Source organism: Hesperophylax consimilis, chromosome 2 (assembly GCF_061612785.1).
Source record: "Hesperophylax consimilis isolate HC1 chromosome 2, BYU_Hcon_1.0, whole genome shotgun sequence".
Lineage (NCBI taxonomy): Eukaryota > Metazoa > Arthropoda > Insecta > Trichoptera > Limnephilidae > Hesperophylax > Hesperophylax consimilis.
The window spans coordinates 4,875,496-4,899,100 of NC_142837.1; the positions used below are offsets into that span (position 1 = coordinate 4,875,496).

A 23,605-nucleotide genomic window follows, 5' to 3' on the forward strand; every position below is an offset into this window, starting at 1 on the left:
TTTGATAAATGGTACTAATGCAATTTCATTATTGTTAATTGAATACGATATGGTTATTGGAGTCCGTGAACGGTAAAAACACATGTGGAAACACTTTTTTACGTTTAGGAATAATTTGTTTATTTCACACCAGCTAGCAAGTCTACCTATATTATGCTGAAGGATAAGTGCATCATTTAAACATTTTATAATCTTAAAAAGCTTTAGGTCATCTGCAAATAGAATGAATTTGACATTTTCGAAACATAAAGATAAATCATTTATAAACAATACGAAGAGAAGTGGGCCCAGATGAGAGCCTTGAGGAACTCCAGATGTTACTTTAAATTTATATGAGACTTTATTATTTAATTTTACCATCAGTTCGCGGTTACAGAGGTAACTATTCAACCATTTTAGGAATGATCCATGTATACCAAGGGCTTGCAGTTTCGCGAGAAGGATATTAATATTTACTTTATCAAAGGCTTTTGAAAAGTCAGTATATATTGAATCTACTTGTGCACGAGACGTGAAAGCTTCACAGATATAGTGTTCATACAATAGAAGATTGGTTGTGGTAGACCGACCGGTCACAAAACCATGCTGTTCTGGAGTAATAATATGCCTAAACTTAACAGCAATTTTATCTAAGACAATACTTTCAAACATTTTCGGGGTGGTAGACAGTATGCAAATTGGTCTATAATTTAAAACACAATTTTTATCACCTGATTTAAATACAGGTGTCAAGTGATTAAGTTTCCAAGGATCAGGATATATTCCAGTTTGAAGTGACAGATTGAATATGTGTTGAAGTGGAGCTGCTATAAACTGAGCGCATTCCTTTATGAATACCGGTGGAATTTTGTCAGAACCTGACCCCTTCTTACAATCTAGAGATCTGATCTTTGTATTAACATCATCCAGAGAAATGTGGCATGTTGATATGTCAGTTACATTGGTGTATTTAAATTCAGGTATAGTTACATTATCATTTTTCTGTTCATAAACACTTGAGAAATGATCAGCAAAGAGGTCAACTATTTCTTGATCACTGTCAGCATGTTTTCGCCCTGAATACATTGATCGAGGACAGCCGTTGTTGTCTTTAAGAGAATTCACATAATTCCAAAAATGTTTTGGATTTGACTTGATAGTCTGCTCTACATCTGTAATATAATCTGAATAGCATTTTTTAGATAGACTTTTACATTTATTTCGTAAAACAGAAAAAATTTTATAGCAGTCAGTGGAGTTATCGGATTTAAAGTTAATGTGGGTAATTTTTTTACATTGAATGAGTTTTTTTAGTTCAGTACTAACCCATTTTGGGTAACAGTCGTTACGTTTTACAATAGAAGTTGGTATGCAATTTTCAATAGTATCATAAAGGTTTGAGTTGAACACATTTGTTGCTTCTTCTACGTTTGTAGACATAAAAATGCGGGACCAATTGAGCGAAGAAAGATATAACCGCACTTGATTATAATCGGCTTTCTTGTAGTTTAGTTCGTGAACGGGAGGTTGGGGACTAAGGAGTTCAATGGGTGCCAAATAAATGGTCGCTTGTAAAGGGGGATGATGAGAGTCAATGGATACTATTGATTCACGCGATTCGCTGACATTACTATTATTTATGTTTGATATGACAAGGTCAAGAATTCTGTCATTTATATTTTTAACATGATTTAATTGTTTAAGGTTGAGAAAGTTGATGATATCAATGATTAATTGGGCTTTAGCAGAAATGGGATTTGAAGACTCGGTGGGTTGTACCCAGTTTACATTTGGGAGATTAAAATCCCCAAAAATTATTAATTTTGCATCAGGATATTTCAATTTCAAAGATTCAATTTCATCACAATGTTTACAATACACATCAGCACTAACTTGGGGGGGGATATACACACACACAATTATTATTTTTGTTGCTTTGAGTTTCACTAATATAGCTATTTGTTCAATGTTTTTATTTTTTAGTTTTAATAGTTTTGAATGGAACATCTTTCTGATCGATATTAAAACCCCGCCGCCAATAATATTTTCACGATCCAGCCGGTAAACATCGTAGTTGGTGAAGCCTAATTCAGGGGAAGATATATTTTCATGAAGCCAGGTTTCTGTTAGGCAGTACACATCGTTATTTATCGTTGGAATATTACACCTTAGGGTGTTGAGCTTGGTACGCAAACCTCTAACATTTTGGTAGTAAAATGTTAGTTTCGTGGGGAGTTTTTTGTATTTACAATAACAGGTTTATTGTTCTTATATTTGATTGTGAGACCTATTTCACCGTCTCGGGTTCTTTGGTCTAGGGTTAATCGTAAATTGGCGAGATAGTTTCTTTGGGCTGGAGTTTGGTCGGAATAAATTTTAATGCCAGGGTACTCTGTTATGCTATTTTTTTTTCGCAAAATATCAATGGCTTGGGTGGGATTGTCAAGCATCACTTTTAGAGGTCTGGGTTTGTCCGTTTTTTTTATCCCCAGACGAAAGGTTGTGATGTTGGCCTTGGTGATGGTTGAGTTTATGGCCGTTAGTGTATTTGATATTTTTGTCGTGTCATCTGTAATTTTGTCAATTTGGGAGCAGGCCAAGCTTTCAGGAAAGTTGAAAATAATAATGTTTTTCGAACGTTTTTTCCTCTCCTCGAGCTCGTCAGCAGCTTCGCACATTGTTAAATTTGGTAAATATGAAGATTCATGTTGTGAGGTTGATTCTATCAATTTTGAGGAGACCATGTGTTCATATGACTTAACCTGTCCCTCGAGGATTCCAACTTTGACACCAACATCCAGCATGGTGCCAGAGAGGTTGGAAAGTTTGTTGAGTAATTTAGTCATCTGATCTTTAGTTAGTTTAAGTGCCGGATCAGTAATATTACTATATAAAGCACTAATTTCCTCCTTAGCCTTGTTGATATATGATAGTGCATCAGTGGTACTCATCTTGCAATTGGATTTTGTATATTAATAATTTATATAAGATGCAGTGACAACCCTGTTCATGCGTTGTCTATGGCGAGAAGTGGGTGGGCGTTTCACTTGTACTCTTCGAAACTTTGATTGTATTAGTATTCTTCCTTCTAATCGGCTTTGTATGTGTGTGTCTAATGGAATCCAGTGACAGTTGAAATTTTAATTAATAATAAAGAATTACCGGTTAGGCAGCTGCAACTGTTGGTACACAATGTTAATTTTTGATTATGGTAAAGTACTAGTGGGTGAAAAACACTACTTTAAGCTCTTAATTTTAATATAATTATTAATTTGTGTGGAGCAAAAATTTACGTGTTGACTGTGACACTTAGTATTGTAGTATTATGTATAATATTGTAGTATTATTATAATATAAAATATTTTACAATAAAACATATGCGGAAACTTTGACTAGCCAACTAGGAATGGATCCTGTTTTAGGCCAGTCAAATTGACAAATTTAGTTCATATCATAATTTCATATTACATTGTTTAATTATAGAATGTATTATTTTAAAGAAGGAAAAAAGTGTAAAAATTGAATTCCTGTTAGAAGCTTTAGTTAAATATACAATTTTGTACTTATAAGAATAAGCGAAAAGAAAAAATAATATCTTAAAATACAAAATTAGTATTGAATGTTTATGTTTAACAATAGATATATGTTTGGTTCTTTAAATCGCTTGCAAAAATCGAGAATCAAAACATTCTTCAAGCTTGATAACAAAATATATTAATTAACGTGAATGACGTGTCCCCCAGCTTTAAGAACTGGTAAATGGTATTGATTCGTCGATTGATTTTGATATTTGAATGTTATGAATTTTAAAACAACTCATCCTTAATCGTCACACTATTTAATCTCAATGTCTCAATTTCTGAGATTCCTCTACCTGAGGGAGTATGGCTACTACCCGTGGCTCTATCCTACTGACTTTCTCTTGGGCATGCTCGGTATGAACCATCTACGGGTCAGAAGAGATGTGCATATTGTATCACACTTCTTCAAACTGATTCGTGGATGGTTAGTAAATCCGACTATCATGGAGAGTATTAGTCTCTATGTTCCTGATGGTTATCTCCGTCACCGACAGCATAGACTGTTTTATCTCCCGGCCTGCAGGACTAACTTGCCAATGGTCATGCCGGTGGGGAGAGCAGTCTTGCTGTTGAACAGAATTAATTCGGATATCGACATATTTAGCATCGGTGAAGCTGCCTTTAAAAGGCAAGCTCTATTGATGCTGGTATAGTTTATACACCGCTAACTATTATGTAATACCATTTTACAAATATACTTAAAAACGAAATAAAATGTAATTTTGTAATGTTTTTAAAGGAATAAACAAATTGAATTGAATTGAATTGAAAAAAAAAAAAAAAAAAATGTGATTCATTTATCAACTTTTTAACTTCTTGTAACATAAATATTTCATGAATTTACCCATATTGACTGTATTTTTTTTGCAGGAAGCGGCAGGCGTAATCGACAGTTGTGCACCAAAATTCTTATTGTGTGGTTGGAGAGCTATGAAGACCATTTAGATGTTTCTATTGGTAAGTAAATATTCCTTACGTCTTAACTTCGCCAATTCATAAATGAATTTATTCCATCCAGACTGACAATACTCAGATGACAAGCTGTCACGTCTGATGTCCCGTCTGATGAGCATGGTCCCTTGTCAATCACCAGGGCTATTATGGGGCTAAGGCAAGGAGACATAATGTATAAAAGCATTGAAAAACCTTGATCATGTTTGAAGGTGTTTGGAGAGTCCGCCAGCGGTGAGCAGGACGACAGGTCTCCACGAAATCCGTATGAGTTAGCTCCGGGTAGAGATTCGTGGGATGGAGTGCGCGAAGCCATCCTCAATTAATCAGCATCCATTGAACGTTTAAAGGGACAATGATGCTTCATCTTTGCGTCACCTCGACAGCATGCTTGGTAATCCAGTAGAGTCTCCAAGGAATTACCCTTCAAAACCACTCACAAATAAAACCATTTTTTAATCCAAATAACTGATTGTATATTTTAATCTCTTCAAACAACAACACTCGAACAAAGAACAGGCCGATCTCACACAGGAGTCAAAACTTTGTTTTTATGTTTGGTTAGTCTACACGGAAAGGCTGTATCCCCAAGATTTCCATCTCACCGAACAACCACACTCGAACTTTAAGAACCGGCTGATCTCGCGCAGGAGTCAAAACGTCTCTTTTGTGTTTTGTAAATTTACACTGAAAGTCTCCGAAGGATCGGTACATGGTATCCGCGTGATCTTTTTCATTATTTTGTAATCTCCATTTTTTCTCGCAAAACGCCACGCGCACCGCAGAATCGTCGTCTCTCGTATTGTTCCCGCTCTACCTACCTGCGTTATTTTTGCTCGCCCGTCAAACCGATCGCAGGGCAGCCACCCGAAAAACTCTCAACAAAACAATAATAGTATATTTGAATGTAATAATTAATTAGTCATTTGTAAACTTAAATGTACAAATTACTAAAATAAAAACAATAAAAAAAAATAAAATAAAAATAATAATAATAATAATAATAATAATCAGGCACTACCGTGGCAATTCAAACTTGCACAATTCTTTGACGTTACAAAGCATTAAAGCGTAACCTATTTAGCTAGGATATGTATTATTGTAATAATGTATAACTTATTGTAAATAGTCATTTTATTATCATCTTCCGCTGATTGCTGAAGACTGCTTTTTTTACACATGATTTTATGTTTTTTAGGAATGTAAAAATGTTTGTCGAAGGACCTTGAATGTTAGTGTAATTACCACTGCACATAAGACAATAATATGTTGTATAGAACGAAAGACTCACCATTAGGAACAAGGGCACTCGTTTTCTTCCTGTTTATCCTCATCAGGGATCACGACTGTGGCACTGAACATGTAACGGTTTTGCACGATATCGGCGCGAATGTAAAATGTAATAAAATAAGCTAGATAAGATCTCGCGCAGATGCGGTTTTATAGTGAGCTATGCGAGTTATTGTAACAGACTGACTGCAATGTGCACAGAAAGGTGCAGGAGTAGAATATGAAGGTAGGAACAAAGGAACAACAATATTCTCTCAGTGGTTGCATGTATGTACATATGTATGCATGTATGTGTGTATAAATTGATGTATAATGCGTATTGGCGCAACCAAAAGCAAAATATTATACAAAGGCCGCATCCTGGCTCTATTGACCCGGTATCTCACCAGGCCGCCAAATCCGTTCAGTCCTAGTTCCGTGAACTGTATCTTCTATATCCAAATATGATTCTACAGGTGTCATTATATTGGATTCGGAGTCATTCAGTAGTGACACCATGTCTCACACGTATACAGGCCGGTACAGAATGCGTTGGACAATGTTTTTTTATAAAGATTATTCCTGCATTTGTAAAAACTGCGGGCAATCATATTAGACACTATGCTGAGGCTTCTCCTTTATCGTTCGATATCGACATTGTCCGATAGATCTTGATTAATAATGTATCCCAAGTATTTTACATTTGTACATGTATTTATTCTTGCCTCACTAACGTGTACAGGGAGTATCTTACTTGTATCTGGATTTTTTCCATGTTGGAATGCAATCATCTAAACCAAGGCTGCCCAACCTTTTTAACAGTTGGGCGAAATTGACGATTTTGAATCACTGGCGGGCCACTGAATACCTGACGGTTCCTATTTCCATGGGGGGGGGGGTTGTTAGAGAATTTCTATAAAACATAATTCCCCACAAAAAAAATTCAAAATGAGTGCTCCCCACAAAATATTTATATTTTGAAATCCATGGGGGGGGGGTTGTTACGGAACTTCGCTGAGAAAAAATTCCGCGCACCCAAAAACATTTTATGTGATTCCCCACAACAATTTTTCGAATTCCATGGGGGGGGGGTGGCTACAAGATTCCATTTCGGACGCAAAAAATATTATATCAAAAACCGGTGTATTTTTGTAGCCTAAATAGCGATAAATCGCCTTCGTTGGCAACACTGGTGACCGCGCGCAAGCTGCATTGTTTGTTTTACCGCGGGCCCGCGACAGTTTTTCAAATTGGCGGGTTTTTTGAAAATGGTTCACGCGGGCCACTTATAATTCGTTCGCGGGCCACATTGTGGCCCGCGGGCCTGGGGTTGGGCAGCCTTGATCTAAACGGTCTCAAAAAGAGAAAACACTACACTTTATATTCAAATCTAGAAGTCAACTACAGAAAAATTAAAATGTGCACCTTTGTGAAACCAAAGGTTCCAACCGCAATTTGAGAAAAATTTATAAAACTGTGAATTTTTTATATGGAACGATAAAAAAGTGATGTGAAATAAAAATAGTTTTTAGTTTTCAGATACTATTTGAATTTTATTGAAAGGGGGAAATACACTTGAATTCTCCGACCTTCTGAAAGCATCTTTAACCTGTCCGGTGGTATGACCGTACAGGTACGGTGAGAAAAAAATTCCTCGTAAGGAGTATGACCGTACCCGTACGGTTGCGCCTAAAATTAATTAATTATTGAATTTCTTCCGGAAATCTAAAGACAATTTGTCATAACTTGCAAAAGTTTTTAGCGATTTCGGTACATTACCAACGGAGTTATTCACAATTAAAATATTCCGTGACGTCACCGTCTGGTAGTTGGGAGTAAACAACATTTTTATTGCGAGCGACGTCTTTTGTGAAGTGAAATTTGTGGTTTTTGTTTGTTTTTACACTGAATAACCTAATCAGCTTGCATTAAAAATTACCTCACGTGTTTGGATGTGAATATTTATTACATATATTGTACCGACAGTGTTTGTTTTCAGTTTGAATACAGTTTTTGACAGTTTGAAAAAAATTCAATAGTGAATCTGAGTGCTGTGAACTATTTGAAATATTATTCGTTATACTGTTATTATCATTGACATTTTATTATTTTAGGTTATTAATAATTTGGACAGTGTTTTACTGTGATTTGACCTTGTGATTCGTATTGATAACTTGTTCAATTTAAATATTTTACTTTTATAAAAAATGGTTAACCCTTTGAATGAACAAGACATTGCTAATATTTTAATCGAAAGTGAAGATGAAGATGTTTACGAGGATCTTCATGATTTGCCAATACATTCGGATAGCTCATCCGACGAATCTGATACATCTGATGAGGATGAAACTCTCCATAGTTGTTCAACATCCAAAAAGAGAAAAGTTGACCATCGTAAATGGGATCAGGGTAAGTTTACGCCCATTATTCATGAATTCGATTCAACTAACTGAAATGAAGTCTTTGAATTCGAACAAACTCATGGCGCTGAAATGGAACAATAAAGGGGATGTACTTATGCTTAGTAACATACATACAAATGCAATAATTGTTACTGATAAAATTGACTTCCCCACGGGAGAAAATAAAATAAAAACCAGAGGTAGTTTTAGATTATACGAAGAATATGGGAGCTGTTGACAAAGTGGACTGCATATTGGGCTTCGCAAGCAGTTTCAGGAAGTCTCTAAAATGGTATAAGAAAATTATCTTCAGATTGATAGACATTGGAACACTAAATGCTTTCTTTTTGCATCGTTTGAAAACGCAAAAGGTTTTATCATTTAACGAATTCCGTGAAAACTTAGTGTCTCAAATGATCTAAAAATATCACACGCCAAGGCTGGCATCATCTGAAGGAAGGAGAGTAGTGGATCAACCAACTCGCCTTTTAGGAAAACATTTTATCCGTCTTGTACCAGAAACTGCAGCCCAAGGAAAGCGAACTCAACGACAACGCCATGTGTGTAGACATCCAGCAGTTCGAGCTTAAAAAAGAAGTGACACAAAATATATAGCCACAAGCTAATGCTTCTATGGAAGAGGAGTCTTGAAATATTTGATCATATATTGTAACAAATAAACAAAAATGTACTTATATAATAAATAAATATAAAAAAAATATGTGCACCGACTGCAATCTTGCATTTTGCGTATATCCATGTTTCGATGACTACCATACGAAAAAGCAGTATAAGTTAGTGAAGACAATTTTATTCCTAAGAAAGTGTACATTATAATTAGATTAGTGTTTTTGTTATCGTAATTATTGACTGCATATACATTGTGTACCTATGTTGAATTTTTATAATGAAAATACAATAGTTTAAGTGTAAATAATAATACGTATATGTAAGTGTGTGAAAAAAGTTGTTCTTCCCCCCTTGATCCACTTGGCATCATTAAAATTGTGGTAAGTGAATCTGATTTTTATTAAGTAAAAACAAAAATCTGCTGCGATTTCGATGGTTGGCGATTTCTGCAAAATTGTTTTTATTTTTTCCTTCTAAATAGCTTAGTATTTTTTTTTTCGTGCTAGTTTCTAAGGATTTTTTTATTATTATTTTTTACCCTACGAAGTGGCATTTATTTTTTTCTATATTTTGATTGTTGAAAAAACTCCCTCCAGCGGGACCGTTTTCTTTCCAGAAACTCACCACCGGACAGGTTAAGAAATACAATGGCCTGAAGAGTTAGTACACTTAATATTGTCCAAATTTCTAGTTAACTTAGTAATAAATCCCAACATTTGTAAGCCGTTGTTAGAGATTCCGTTATGTGGTTAACAAGTGAAACATTTGTGAAAAGTGATGCCTAATTCTTTAATTTTTGTTAATGTCTCAAGAGCATTGTGATGGCAATGTTTATTCATTTATCGAAGGAAGCAAACACTTTGTGATGTGACATTATATATCAAATGAAAAATACACTTTGTAAAACTTTTATAAAAGTGGTGTTTTACAAAGTGTATTTTTCATTTGATTTATTTATTTAATATCCACGGTATAAATATACCATAAACAATAATTTCATGTCTCAGTATAGAAGCATAATCAAATACTAGCCACTGGAGCTTATTTGAACAATAATGTACCCAATTTGAAATAGGAATTTTTTAATTTCTTCAAAATGGCGAGTGCTTCTGGGCTTAACAATCTCGAGCAAAAAGCGCATGCCGGACGGCTCACGTTAGCCCAATTGCAAAGTTTATTGGCTAAATGGGATGATGTCTATATAAGTGATCATCATCATCTTGTAAATCAGATCCTGAGTCCGAGCAAGCTCGTAACAAGCTCGAGCAAAAAGCGCTTGCCGGGCGGCTCACATTAGCCCAATTGCAAAGTTTATTGGCCGAATGGGATGATGTCTATATAAGTGATCATCATCATCTTGTAAATCAGATCCTGAGTCCGAGCAAGCTCGTAACAAGCTCGAGCAAAAAGCGCTTGCCGGGCGGCTCACATTAGCCCAATTGCAAAGTTTATTGGCCGAATGGGATGATGTCTATATAAGTGATCATCATCATCTTGTAAATCAGATCCTGAGTCCGAGCAAGCTCGTAACAAGCTCGAGCAAAAAGCGCTTGCCGGGCGGCTCACATTAGCCCAATTGCAAAGTTTATTGGCCGAATGGGATGATGTCTATATAAGTGATCATCATCATCTTGTAAATCAGATCCTGAGTCCGAGCAAGCTCGTAACAAGCTCGAGCAAAAAGCGCTTGCCGGGCGGCTCACATTAGCCCAATTGCAAAGTTTATTGGCCGAATGGGATGATGTCTATATAAGTGATCATCATCATCTTGTAAATCAGATCCTGAGTCCGAGGGTGAGGTATTTGCAAATGAGGACGTCAAAGTGGGCCCGTCCGCTCCCTTTCCTCCTTCTAAATGCTGCAAGATGTCAATTCCCGACAAATAGGTTTGGAATAGGTGATAGTCCATGAGACTTTAGTGATATCAGGGGGGCCACATCCCAGCATATATTCCTCCAGGCCGCGGAGGGGAGAAATTCCCAACGTGACAATGCTGGGTATGTAGGGCTAGGAAAAAACCTCCGAAACGCACTGGAAATGCAAAAGTTGCAAAGAGGCCCCTCACATCCCCGATTGCTTTGAGTTTTTGCTTCTTCTTTTGAATAATGATTAATGATTAGTTATGGTTCAAATATTGTTACAATATACTGTCAAATTACCCATCTGGTAACACATCTAATACTTATTTTTTCTTCAATTTTGAAATATTTTGTGTTTGTATGTAGAAGTACTTTATGTTTGTGATACTCTTATGTTTGCTTCACTCAAATGTAAACTGTTAACCTCGATACAAGCTCAGTCCTAGTGAGGTTGATTTTTATGTGAAAAAAAAGTGTTTTATGTATAAATAAATTATCATACTAAATTAATTTTTTTAGCCATAAGTATATAGCCATAATATATATTTTAGCCATAAGTATATGTGTAAAAAAACATATACATATATCCATGATAGATTTCTTTATATTATGTATTTTTAACTTTAAAATTAACTAATTGACTAAAAACGTTTAAAAAAAAACCAAAACATATTTTTGTTTCCTAATTTACACATATATCATTTTTTTAAATTCTTTTATGTACCTAAATCTAATTTGAAGAAATTAATTCATTAAAACATATTTTTTAAAAGTTATATTAGATAAGTACAACAATGCAGATTTGCAATTTTTGGTACAAAATTAATTCAGTGGTGAGGGCCAATTTTTTAGCTTAATAATTATGTGGCCAAGGGGTTAATATTATTTATATAAGATGAGAATCAATGGGATCATATTTCCAGATGGCCTCCTGCGCCACACGGAGAGTGGTGTGTCGTGGCGCCGCAGCGGGGTGTGCGTGATATGGGTGCGTCCCTTGGACTGCGGGCTGGTGCGCGTGCGTGTGGAGGGCGGCTGCAGCGGAGGGGGCGCCTGCCCCGCGGGCCCGCTGGCCGACGGGGCCGTGCTCGAGCAGCGCCGACTGCCCGGGGCGCTCCGGCACACGGCGCTCAACGTGGCACGAAGGGCCAGGCTGCAGGATGACAGGTAACATCTTTAATCAACTCTCTCTTCCCTATTCCCACTGCAGTTGCGAATCTCGTGAGGTATTCTATATAAAAAGAACTTACAATAAAGTTCCCAGTTGCATAATCTTAAGATCACAATATTGTAAATAGGTTTTTGTTTCAAATATTCTTTATTCCTCTAAGATTATATAAAGTGAAAACAATATTTGATAGTCAACAGACCTTAAAAAAAATTCTACCTTAATTTAAACATTTTTTGTTTGAAATGAATAAAACAACCTGTAAAAAAGAGAGATTTTTTACTGCAATAAATCTATTTTCAATCTAGTTGCGCCATCTCTTGGTCATCCAATTTAAGAAATATGCGTGTGCATGAGTGCCACCAAAAGTTATTAAAACAAAACAGAATGCAATTTTATCAACAACGATTCTATCTCCCGAGAGTTTCAGCTCAATAGGACATCAGGAAGTAGATTCATTTCCACTTCCAAGATGTCATTCATTCATTTATCCTTTCAATCATGTTTTCAAGAAAACAAAATGGAAATTCAAATAGATGTATTTAGTAGTATTAATTATTTAGTTGTCGTTTAACACTTAAATGAAATGCACTTATTTCCATTTTAGCAATGACTTGCTGCTGCCACAATAGACTAGTTCAACAAGTCTTGTTAAACTAGTCTATATTAGCAATTTATTTATCTATATTGTTAGCAATAAAACGCTATTAGATGTTTGAGAAGAAATATATTGGTCTTGTCTCCACGGTATTACAATCAATAACTTTGTTTGCTCTTTATTCGCTCAGCGTGACTATGCTAATGTGTTGATCTCTTGCAATCCTTGCTCGTCCCGCGGGTGGCCGGTAGGTGGGGGGGAGTCGTTCCCGCCTTAAACCAGCAGCCCCTCTGCCGGCCGTACCGCGAACCACTCGCGAAGTGTAGATCCCTGATTGGCCGACAGTGATGAGAGTGGCGCCTCTGGCGGCCAATTGGTGAACTAAACACTGCGGCGGCAGTATTTGAATGCGCTGCTAACAGTATATATAAATAAAAATCTAAATGTTTGTTTGTTCAAAATCTTTAATCTACAAAAGTTCTTCACCGATTCCTTTTAAATACGCCTGTGTTTTTATATACCTTTATTATATACATGTCACCTGTGATCAGGCGGTTCGTGACTTTTGGGTGTACCAGAGTGAATTTCCTTGAAAATCTTCATACAAAAAAAAAAAAAATTCAAAAAAAAAACTTTTTGGACTAAACAACATCAATAATGTCAAATTTTTCAAACTTTGCATTCTGTCACACTCAAAAGTCACGAGCCGCCACTGCCTGTGACAGGTAAAAACATGTTTTTTTTTTAAAAACAGAGTCATCTGTTGGATGTAAAAACAACATGCGTTATTGTTTCTCTATCTGCACAGATAGACTGAGTCACAGCAACGCGTGGCGGGGTACAGCTAGTTACTAATGTCATATTTTTTTGCAATTTGATATTCATAACAGTCTTTATTATAAATAAATATTTTTGTTTCAGTTACCAACTGCCCCATGTTCGCAGAAGACATAAGATTCAAGAAATAGCGCAAACGTTCAAAAAGAATCTAACAGAACCTGAACTTCTAGCATCACTGTTCACTAATCCAGTTGACAATATTTGAAACTAAAAATCATCACACGGTACTACTTCCTAGGCTTAATTTGTCTTCTTCCACAAATACTCTTTTCACCTCCAGCCCTCAGTCCTTCCCGTCCTGCTCTAATCAACTTCCGTGCAGTCTATCCACATCTTCCTCGGCTTGCCTCTATACTGATTGATTTAAAACTAGCAAACATCTTAAAAGTAGATAATCAAGAACACGTAGTTCAATAATATATAAGTGCTTCTTCTTCTTTCGTACGGCGGTGAAGTTGAATGGGGTCATCTAGGTCTGCGAGCCAGACTAGAGCTTCAGGAGTCATCTTGTGGACATCATCAGTCCCGCCCGGGGATCATGTATGCGCTCATTCACAATGACAAGCCTACGTAACCAACATAGCTTGTAAACCATGCATTTCTCTCTGCATGTTCACACAGAATGTGGGTACGATTGAACCTGAGAGTCTCTTCACCACAAACACGCGAAATGCACCAGATTAATGTGTCCCCGCCCATAAGACAATGTTAACGAGCACTATCTAGATGATTATTTGGGTACAGATGTAACTATAATTATTAAGGGTTGATGTCTAAGTTTGAAAATTTTTTAACATAATTTTTATAAAATGTAATTTTTTATCTCCAAATCTTTCTCCTTCAGATTAAATTTCTGCATTCCATCCTGCGATATCCTATAAAAGACCCCGTAAACATGGTTACGTAATAAATTTATGTATTTTGTTTTAAAAAAACCATACAAACTTGTACATCGATTCGTTCAATAATGTATTTTAACTTTTTTTTTTTTCCACGGAGTTAGAACGTGGAGAATCTAATAGTAGGTATTAGGAATAAAATAATTTATTCTTAAACTATTCTAAAATAATAATAATTAAACAAAAAATTTGTTTTTGTAAGTTTAATTATTTATGTACTTACTTATTATGTATATAAAGGCGAATGTGTTAATAACAGTTAATACTACAATAAAATTATTGTAGGAATCACTTCGTTTTAAAAGTATTACATATAAGCAATTGTGTTGTGTTTCTGTACTTAAACAGTACAATATGCATTCATCAGTGTGCAGTAAATTTTTTTTGTGGTTTTACGTGGATAAAATTAACAACATTCCAAAATATATAATTTTAATAGGTACATATATTAATATTTTCCCCTTGTTGCTTAGTGAAACTGTTTAAATTTTAAATAACAATTATTATTGTTTTTTTTTATGAGGTACGAACTTTGTGTATGTTTATTTAGGCGATGCCATACGTAGTAATGCAAAATCATGTGTTTTTGGTTTGAAAATTTGGTCGCCTAGAAATGTTTCAGATGCTTTAATTAAATACTGCGAGTAGAATACATCTTCGCCTTTGAAATAATGGAGTATTTTTTAGATAAGTCTTTTTATAAGCCCAGAAAAAAATAATGTAATGGCCTATGAAAACTGCTTTAAAGTTCAAAATCTTCTACTTACGAACCCATTTTCTGTTATGATTTTATTGTATAATGTGGCAAATTAAGTTATTTATAAAATGATCAAAAAAAAAATTAAATATTTATGCCTGAACATCCACAAAATAAAATAAAAAGCACTTTTTGGCCATGTTTTTTTCTTGCATAAATTAAAAACAGGCATGGTGTTAAGCGGGAATTTAAACCTTATCGCCATCTACGTAAGGGTTGTTATTGATAGTGGCTCAATTTAAAATATTACACAACGTAGTGCATCGCCTTAAATAAAATCTATGAAAAAAAAAGTGAATTTTTTTAATTATTTTTAGCCATAGTTAGTAAAAATTGAGAAAAAAAAGTTTATTATAATTTGATTTTAACATAGAATATATATTAAAGAAAAATAATAACGTCAGATTTGTCATTTTATTTACTTTTCCAACATATTCATTTCTGTTACATATCTAAATAATTAGATTCTGGCTCAAATAAATTTCTTTGTACCAGAGACTTACTCTCAAGGACGTCGTCATAACCTATTTGAATATTTAAGCCATAATATTTTTCACTTTAGTTCCTTATTGTGCAAGGCATCGCATTATTGCAGAGCGAGCCGCACAAATTTGTTCATGAAAGTGGGGAGAGCCTCGTCTATATGTAGTTGATTGAAATATCGATATGTTTGTCATTTCCTACAACACTCTTACACTACAAGTACACTAAGGATCTAAACCCCAATCTGCAATGTTATAAAAAAACTTGAATAAATTAAATAAATAGATGACAAGTTTACAACATAAACATTCCACTGTTTACATTCAGCTGCAGTAGTCAGTTTCAGTTAAAATAACCATGGAAATGATGGGTTAAGTTATTTAGCAGTGGTAGATGGTGGTAACTGACATTTTTTATGTGTGCTTCAAGAACTGTCCGGAGAATATTCGAAATTCCTCAAAAGATATTGTTTAAAAAGCAATTATGCTTAAAAGGTGACTACTATTATATTAACTTTCTTGAACTAATGCTAGTCTCACACGAGCGCTATACTCCATATATGTGGGCTTGGCCTGTTTCTGCATATTTCTCACCAAACATTCCCAATGGGAATATAATATTATGAGGGCATAGCTCTCGTGTGAGACTAGCATAAAGTAATGCAACTCAAATATATTAATGTTTAAAATCAGATTGACTCTCCACTTGAAATGTTAATTAACTCCACATTCAACTTAAAATGTCATTCTACAAAATTTAAGCTATTTTCAAAGCCATGTATTTATTTACAGGAAAGACTCAAATAGGTTAATAATTTTTTTTGTAAAGAACACTTATTTAACTTTATGAAAAATATAATAAAACTTCAAGAATATTTTCGTATTTCCATATTATATACTTTTCTATAACATGCAAGAGAAAAAACATTCCTCTGAATATAAGGAGCTACTCTGGGGAAACTACTTATGGTAGATTATATACTATATTTATAAATATATAAACAAATTATCTGGTAAGACGGTACAAATGAATATATAATAGTAATTTTGCAGAAGTTAGTACGAAAATAGAATCAGCTAGCGCACAAGCTGAACAAAAATTTTGAGTCGGCACATGACGGAGGTATTATTAATGACCGGAAACAATATTTATAATGTAATATATTTTCTTGGTCTCTTGGAGGGAGGAGTGGTGCTGGTGGGGGTGGGGGTGGTTGGCGAAGGGCGTTGGAACATGTCAACGTGGTGCACCTGCAGGCGATGCTGCTTCATGGTGACGCGATGAGAGAATTGCAGGGAGCAGTCGGGACAGGCAAAGGGCAGCTCCCCCGTGTGCGTGCGCATGTGTACGCGCATGTTGTACGCGTTACCCGACTTCTTGTCGCAGTACAGGCAGCTGTACTTGTCCGTCTGGAAGTGCACCTCCTGCATGTGCTTGTTCAGTCGGATCTTGGTTTTCACGGTGTTGCCGCAGATGGGGCAAACGCACCCGCTGGACTTGTGCACCGCTTTTGTGTGCTGCTGAAGCCGGAAGCTGTTTGGGTACTCCTTAGTGCACAGCTCACACTTAGCGGGTACCTTCTCTTGGAGCTCCTTCCTGCCCTTGTGGGTCATGTAGAGGTGGCTCGAGTAGTAGCGGACCATGCCACCACACACGTAGCACAAGTGCAGCGGCCCGCTGGCCCCGTGCTTCTCCTGCATGTGCGCTGTGCGATCCCTCACACTCTTAAACTTCTCCTGAAACAAGAAACACATTATTATTTTAACCTTTCCAATGCTGTACTTTTCAAAACAATCTATCCCATCACGCGGCTATTTTATGTCTTATATATGACATTCGATTGGTAATATATGCGACAGGGGTGTAGATCAGCATAAATAATCTCACGTTAGAGAGATAATGTAAGTTCGGGCTGTTGGAACCTCTAAGCGATAACTGAATATGAATATTATCCAAACGTACACATAATCCTGAAAGAGATAAATGAGGGTGAGGAACTGCAGTCCATTTATTTTCCAGTGCCATCTAGAGTCCAAATGAGAATCTATTCTATATACCTAGCGTGGGTCCCCAAACTTATCTCCTTTCTTTCTCTTTGATATACAGACAAAGGAGGAAAACACTATAATGTCTGACGTATGCTTAGTATCATACAAATTTTATTTTAAAGGGGTTTTCGGAGATGACTGCAGTGACATAGAGTTATCTACGACTAGGTTATTAGAGGGAGATGTCCAAAAATGTCAGTCGAAAGTTTTTTGTGTGATAAACGATAGCCTTGCACTTGAATAGCATCTTGGACTTGAATAGTTTGCGAAATTATGTTTATCATTGTTGACGTAATTTGCGTGGAATAATTTAAAATGTCAAATTCTGTGGATATTGTATTGAAAGAAATCGCAAACAATTCATTGAATTGTGACAAACTTATTCCAAATAAATAGACAATTTGTTTTCTTTACAACAGAGAAAAATAAAGAGGTAAAAAACGATATTTTAAAATGAAAAGTTATAATTTTTATGAGTGTAAATAAATGTGTAAGTACTTTCGTTTTCATTGTTTACTTTTTAAGTTAGCTGATAAACAATAGGCTGAGATTCGCGCTAGTGATTTTATAAACTTAAAAAGGGAACTTTTTTTTTTTTAAATCTTTTAAAAGAACATTAATTGGTTATATGTGTAAATACATAATTAGATAAATATTCTTAAAATAAACAATATTGTATTACCGGCTTCAGAATAGGAGAGAACCGGAAAATTAATCAAATACATTGGAGTTTTTATTATATTCACTTCGCATCAGCATGTATTAATATTTCCTATTCATTTTTGTTCGATTGACCTCCCATTTCTGGACCCCAAGAGCCGCCTCTGCCCACAAGAGATGAAGAGATTTTCAAATTCCCCACAAAATCCTCAAAAGTTCCTTTACCTCCAAAATGAAACAAAAGTCTAATACAATTTTTTTTTTTTTTTTATGTGACACTTCACAAGAGCGTCCCTGCCTGTGCAGTGTACAGACAGGGGAACTATGTCACCACCCGGTTGAATGATCATTTATTGGCATTTATTTTTTATTATCTAGTCATTTTCATGATCAGCATTTATTTTTTATTTTTTTTATATTAACTCCACACAGGAGGCCCTGAAGAAAATAATTTCCCTCAGGGCCTATGTCATCTTTGGGGATGCTGTGTGGGGGGTCTTTTTGTGGAGAGGAAGGAGTGAACATGGGTCTTGAAGAGTCCCATGTTGTAGGAGGGAGGAAAGACAGAGGCCGGCAGTTCGTTCCACAGCCGAGCTGTTGAACTTAAGAACAAATCGTAGAAGCGACCCGTTCTCATGTGACAAATGTCAACCGTGTACAAATGTTGGGTGCGCGTTTGGCGTGTATCCCGACTACGCACCGGTGCCAAAGGGATCAATGACGCTAGTTCCTCAGAGCATCTTCCATTGTAATACCGATAGAACAAGGACAGCATACCTACCTGACGCCTGTGCTCTAAAGATTGCAGTCCGTTTCTTAATTAATTATAATTGGGGAATCTATCAAACGGACCGCCCGTTTTTGCACAGAGTCAAGGGTTTTTTTCAGGTATTTAGGGGCTCCGGACCAGAGATGGCTGCCAAATTCGACAGTAGGGCACACTTGCGATTTGTACAGGGTCAGCAGTTGTGTACTATTAAAGTATCTGCGGGCCCTGTACAGTACGCCCAGCTTCTGAGAAGCCAACTTTACTCTGGCTTCGATGGAGCCCCCGTACCTGAGCTGGTCACTTATAGTTACACCAAGCAAGGTGTAATGGAAGGCCTGTTCGGAAGATTGCTTCCGTTGAAGGAGACTAGATTATCATTTGGATCCCTTTTAGACGTAATCAGACAGGATTGGGTCTTTGAAACATTAAATTCGACGAGATTATTTTTACCCCAGGAGGAAATACTCTCGAGATAACCGTCCATTCTCTGCTTCAAAGCCCTCCGAGCCGTTGGAGTTTGTGTGCCCTTTGGGGGCTTATCAAACAAAAAGCTATCATGAACTGTACTGTCATCCGCGTAACAATGAATCGGTGCACATGTCAAAAGGTCATTGATGTGCATCAATGATCTTCATTATTGATCTATTTGAATATTTTTAAAGCCATAGTATTTTTCAATGTAGTTCCTTATTGTGCAAGGCATAGCATTATGTATTACGCACCCAAAAGCAGAAAATCTACAGTTGTACGATCCAAAATATATCCATGCTGAAATGGCCATGAAATTATTTAATAAAGTTGCATCTGCTGAATATATATGTTTTAGTGTAAATATGTTTGGTCGATGTCTCTTGGTGTAGATCAGAGAAAATTAAAGACTTAACCTATATATTACTAACTGAAGCGGAGACTTCAGGCAATGCCCGGGCTCTACAAAGACTTTTTCAAAATCAGTCTTACACAGTGACCTTCCTCTTGTTTTGAAGGTCAAGTGGGCAAAATTTAATCAATCCCGGAATAAAACTGTACATTTGTATGCATATCAAATTTACTCCACTTGCCACAGACACTCTTCTTTATATAAATATACTAACTGTACCCTGCCACATGTTAAAAATATATATCTTTATTAATAATAAATATAATTAATATTTTTGTATATAATATGTCTGCAGTTTTATATCTTTTACTTAAATTTTACTTTGATCTTAAGTCGTGTTGACCTTCTGTAACACCGTGTGTAAACTGTTTACAGAGATTTAAAATAAATAAATAAAAGTACTAACCCTGCAGCCGTCCACTTTGCAGAGGACGTAGCAGCCCTGGGGGTCTCGGACGGGCTTGTGGGACTCGCAGTGAGCTTCGTACTCCCGCTCATCGGCACAAATCACGGGGCACTTGAGACATGCCAGCTCTTTCTGCTTCTCTCCTGAAACATCCCAACACATGCGTAAAGAGTGATGTCAGCTGTCAGGCTTCCCAAAAAGAAGTGATAATAATTATACTTAAGTCTGCCTCTTCTGCAAGATTTTCTTCTAGATCTGCGTTTATATAGTTGGACGCATTAAATGAGTCGTCATTCGGGACTGTATCTTCGCAGATATTTTCTTTTTTGAAAATGATTTCGAGTTCATAACCAGCATCTAGAAACAACACATACATGCATTAACAATACAGTTCTAGGAAGATAGAAACGAAGACTTAGGGGGTATTTCACTATGTCGGGCAAAATATCTGAATAGCTATCCGTTGGTTGGCTTTAAAGTTCAGAATAACTTCGTTATTCAACGGCCACCGTTTCACCATTGTTTCGAGCTTCCGGATAGATAACACTCGAAATAGTCTGGCAACATCGCAAAATGTTTGCAGTTACTCCATCTACTGCCACGGCTGTCATGCGTCACAGTCCGCACACCGCGAAGTGTGCATTTGTTTGGTTATGTTATGTTGATTATCAGGTCATTTTAGATAGATTCGTGTCGAATTAATACATTGTTTCTTATTTTGAACACAATCAAATATTTCAGGATGGATCATACAAGCATTCAAATTCATTCTACAAAATTCGACTCACTTCTCAGCTGTTAAACTCGGAATGTTTTGACGCCATCTTTGATTCGAGGAATAGCGCCTAATGTGAAGTTCGAGCACTGATTAGTCAAATCTAACTTTAACCCGAGCGTTAGCGTTATTCAGATATAGTGAAAACGAAAAAATGACTAATCCGCGGATTAGTGCTTGGTCAGAACATAATCAGAGATAGTGAAATACCCCCTTAAAGCGTTTAACCCAATAAGTGAGCCTTACCATCAGAGGGTCTTATTTCAGGAACACTTTCAATTTCTAATTTAATTTCCTTTTTAAGCTTTTTTAAAGCATTTATTTTTACAGCTGAGCGTGTGTCAATATTTACTTCTGAAGTTTCTGTACTTTTATCAGACGTGACAGAGGATTCTTCAACTTTGACTGTATTAAACTGTAAGTAAATGCAATTGTTTTTGGAGCACATTAATCGAAACTGAACACATCGTTTCAAGTTATTCAGACAACTGGGACATAGGTGTGTGTAGGAGTCGCTGGGTAAGACCTCGATAGCACAGCACTGCAATATGTCCTCCGAAAGGCCCTCCTCCCAGATGTAGGCAGGATAAGCATTAATCATCCCCAGACATAATCTGCAGAACACTTTTTCCTGTAGATAAAACATTTGCACAATTAACATAAGAGTGATTTGTCAGCTGTATAATGCTTTTGCACTTAATATAATTAATCATTTTCTAAACATTCAATGGATAAAAAATAAAACATAGTGACAGAAATTACCGTTCTTTGCATTGGCTCTAAAAGAGTTGCATTCTTTCTCCTTTTCTTCAAGTTTGTTACACTTTTTTGGGAACTGCTTTTCCTTTTATTTGATATCTTTTTTATCGTTAGACTCATGTTTAAGACTTCGGCAGGACTTCATTAAATTTTAGGTAAACTTGTCGAATTCCGCCGCACGCAAAGTATCTTTATAAAAAAAACACAAGATTTCAACTTAAATTTCAAATGGGGTTTAAGTAAACATGCACAAAATAGGTTTTTAGGGTATAGTTTGGCTTATTTTAATAATTTGTGCCTATTTTCTAACCTTCAAACTTAACTTTGATTTAGAAAAATGGATCTTATCTCCCACCACATAAATAGTTATTTCTTGTAGTAATTAAGTTGAAACCAAGTGCTGTTTATATTTTTTGCGTACTAAGCGTGCAACGGCACGAATAATAATTTGTATAAATCTAATTTATGTCCGTGCTTCGTTGGTAACTTTTGTGCGATCACTGATACCATAATACAGTATAAAAACAAATATGATACAGTATAAAAACAAAAAACAACTACGAAATAATTTTACGAATAAAGTAATAATTCTGAAAATTTATTCTAATTCACATTTTCAAACTATTATCTTCGTTCTGTCAACCGATTACACATCACATGAATGACAGATGACAGCTGACAGCTGCTGTAATGGCTGCTGCTGTTATCTGCGCTATTGCAACCATAGAAAATCCTCTTGTCCTCCATGCAGAACTAGAACGATAATGCTCCATTCAGACAGAGCGATTTTAGTTGAACGACTTTTATTGAACGACAAAAAATTTTCAGACGTTTCAATTTAACTCGAACCGATATTGTCAATCAAGATAGCGTCAAGTGAAGTTATCGCTGCGTGCGTCCTTATGATTTCGGACCTTTAACGGAACGAACCTTAGAATATGAAAAAGCGCAAAAAACGTCGTATGTGGGCTAGAAAATGGTTTATAAAGAGAAGTGAATTGGATACTTCAAACACTTTATTGAGAGAGATGGCGTTAGAAGATACCGAAGGCTATCGCAATAATTTGCGAATTTCGGAAGAACAATTTGATTTTGTGTACCGTTGTCTAAGATTCAAGAAAAAATCCAAAAACAGGACAGCCACGTGCATGTCCCGGGAAAAACTAAGTTACAAATGACACTAAGATACTTGGCAACGGGGATTTTTTTTCAAGTCTGACTTAAATGCACAGAGTTCCAAAGAATACGATATCATTGTTTGCAAAAATAGTGTTCGTTGCAATAGTTGAAGCCCTAAGATTTGTTGTGAAGGTAAAAAATACTTATTTAAAAAAAAATTCAAAGGTGTCTTATTTAATCATAACTACTAAGTTACAGGAACATTTCAAAAGTAATATTATTAATTACAGTGTCAAGGGCATTCTCATGTTTGTAAACTTCTTGCTTCTGATCCCAAAGACAGTGATGGCTTGGTGTAGATTCATAAATACACTATATTGAAGTAGATGCCATGATGGTGGGTACTAGGTACGCATAAATAAACCAATCCCTAGGAACGTCTAACGCGGTCTAACGTCTACTTTCGACCGCAGGGAACTAAAAATCGCAAGCGACTTGAAACGTATGTTCACACGTTTCAATTCGGCAGGAAAATCGAACTCTTCACTCATACTTCAACAACAAAAGTAGTCGAGCTTTCAACTTTCAAGTGTCATTCAACACAGACTTGATCAAATAAAACCACCCTGTGTGAATGGGGCATAATGGATAAAAGATAGAACCAAAAGTGTCAAAAATGAGAAAATTACTGTACCTTGATTGAACATAATATACGTGTTATAGCGCCTGTATACGTTGTCCCATATATATGCCCAATGCATTGGGCTAACGTT

The 23,605-nt window shown here is 36.0% G+C and overlaps 2 protein-coding genes across 9 annotated transcripts in view; one reads left to right on the forward strand and one right to left on the reverse strand.

Annotated features, from left to right (window-relative positions):
- The window catches only part of LOC149425641 (ral GTPase-activating protein subunit beta), a 66,454-nt gene extending 52,953 nt beyond the window's left edge, over window positions 1-13,501 (forward strand). For all 6 annotated transcript variants that reach the window (XM_089640836.1, XM_089640845.1, XM_089640853.1 and 3 more), the window contains 3 exons: window positions 4,431-4,517; window positions 11,595-11,838; window positions 13,359-13,501. In XM_089640836.1, coding sequence (XP_089496962.1) covers window positions 4,431-4,517; window positions 11,595-11,838; window positions 13,359-13,482 — 455 coding nt within the window. In that variant the 3' untranslated portion in view covers window positions 13,483-13,501. The remainder of the gene's footprint in view (window positions 1-4,430; window positions 4,518-11,594; window positions 11,839-13,358) is intronic.
- Window positions 13,502-16,539: 3,038 nt separating this feature from the next.
- Window positions 16,540-22,414, reverse strand: LOC149425642 (uncharacterized). Of its 3 annotated transcripts, none has more exons than XM_089640894.1 (6): window positions 22,326-22,414; window positions 21,717-21,902; window positions 21,201-21,585; window positions 20,399-20,536; window positions 20,180-20,322; window positions 16,540-17,152 (listed from the first exon to the last, which is right to left on the reverse strand). In XM_089640894.1, the coding sequence occupies exons 2-6, from the start codon at window positions 21,831-21,833 to the stop codon at window positions 16,565-16,567; spliced, it is 1,371 nt and encodes a 456-aa protein (XP_089497020.1). In that variant the 5' UTR covers window positions 21,834-21,902; window positions 22,326-22,414; the 3' UTR covers window positions 16,540-16,564. The 3 variants fall into 3 exon arrangements, with proteins under 3 accessions (XP_089497020.1, XP_089497028.1, XP_089497037.1); XM_089640902.1 differs by having other exon boundaries at window positions 22,024-22,405; XM_089640911.1 differs by lacking the exon at window positions 22,326-22,414 and adding an exon at window positions 22,275-22,320 and having other exon boundaries at window positions 21,717-21,852.
- Between the last annotated feature and the right edge of the window lie 1,191 nt (window positions 22,415-23,605).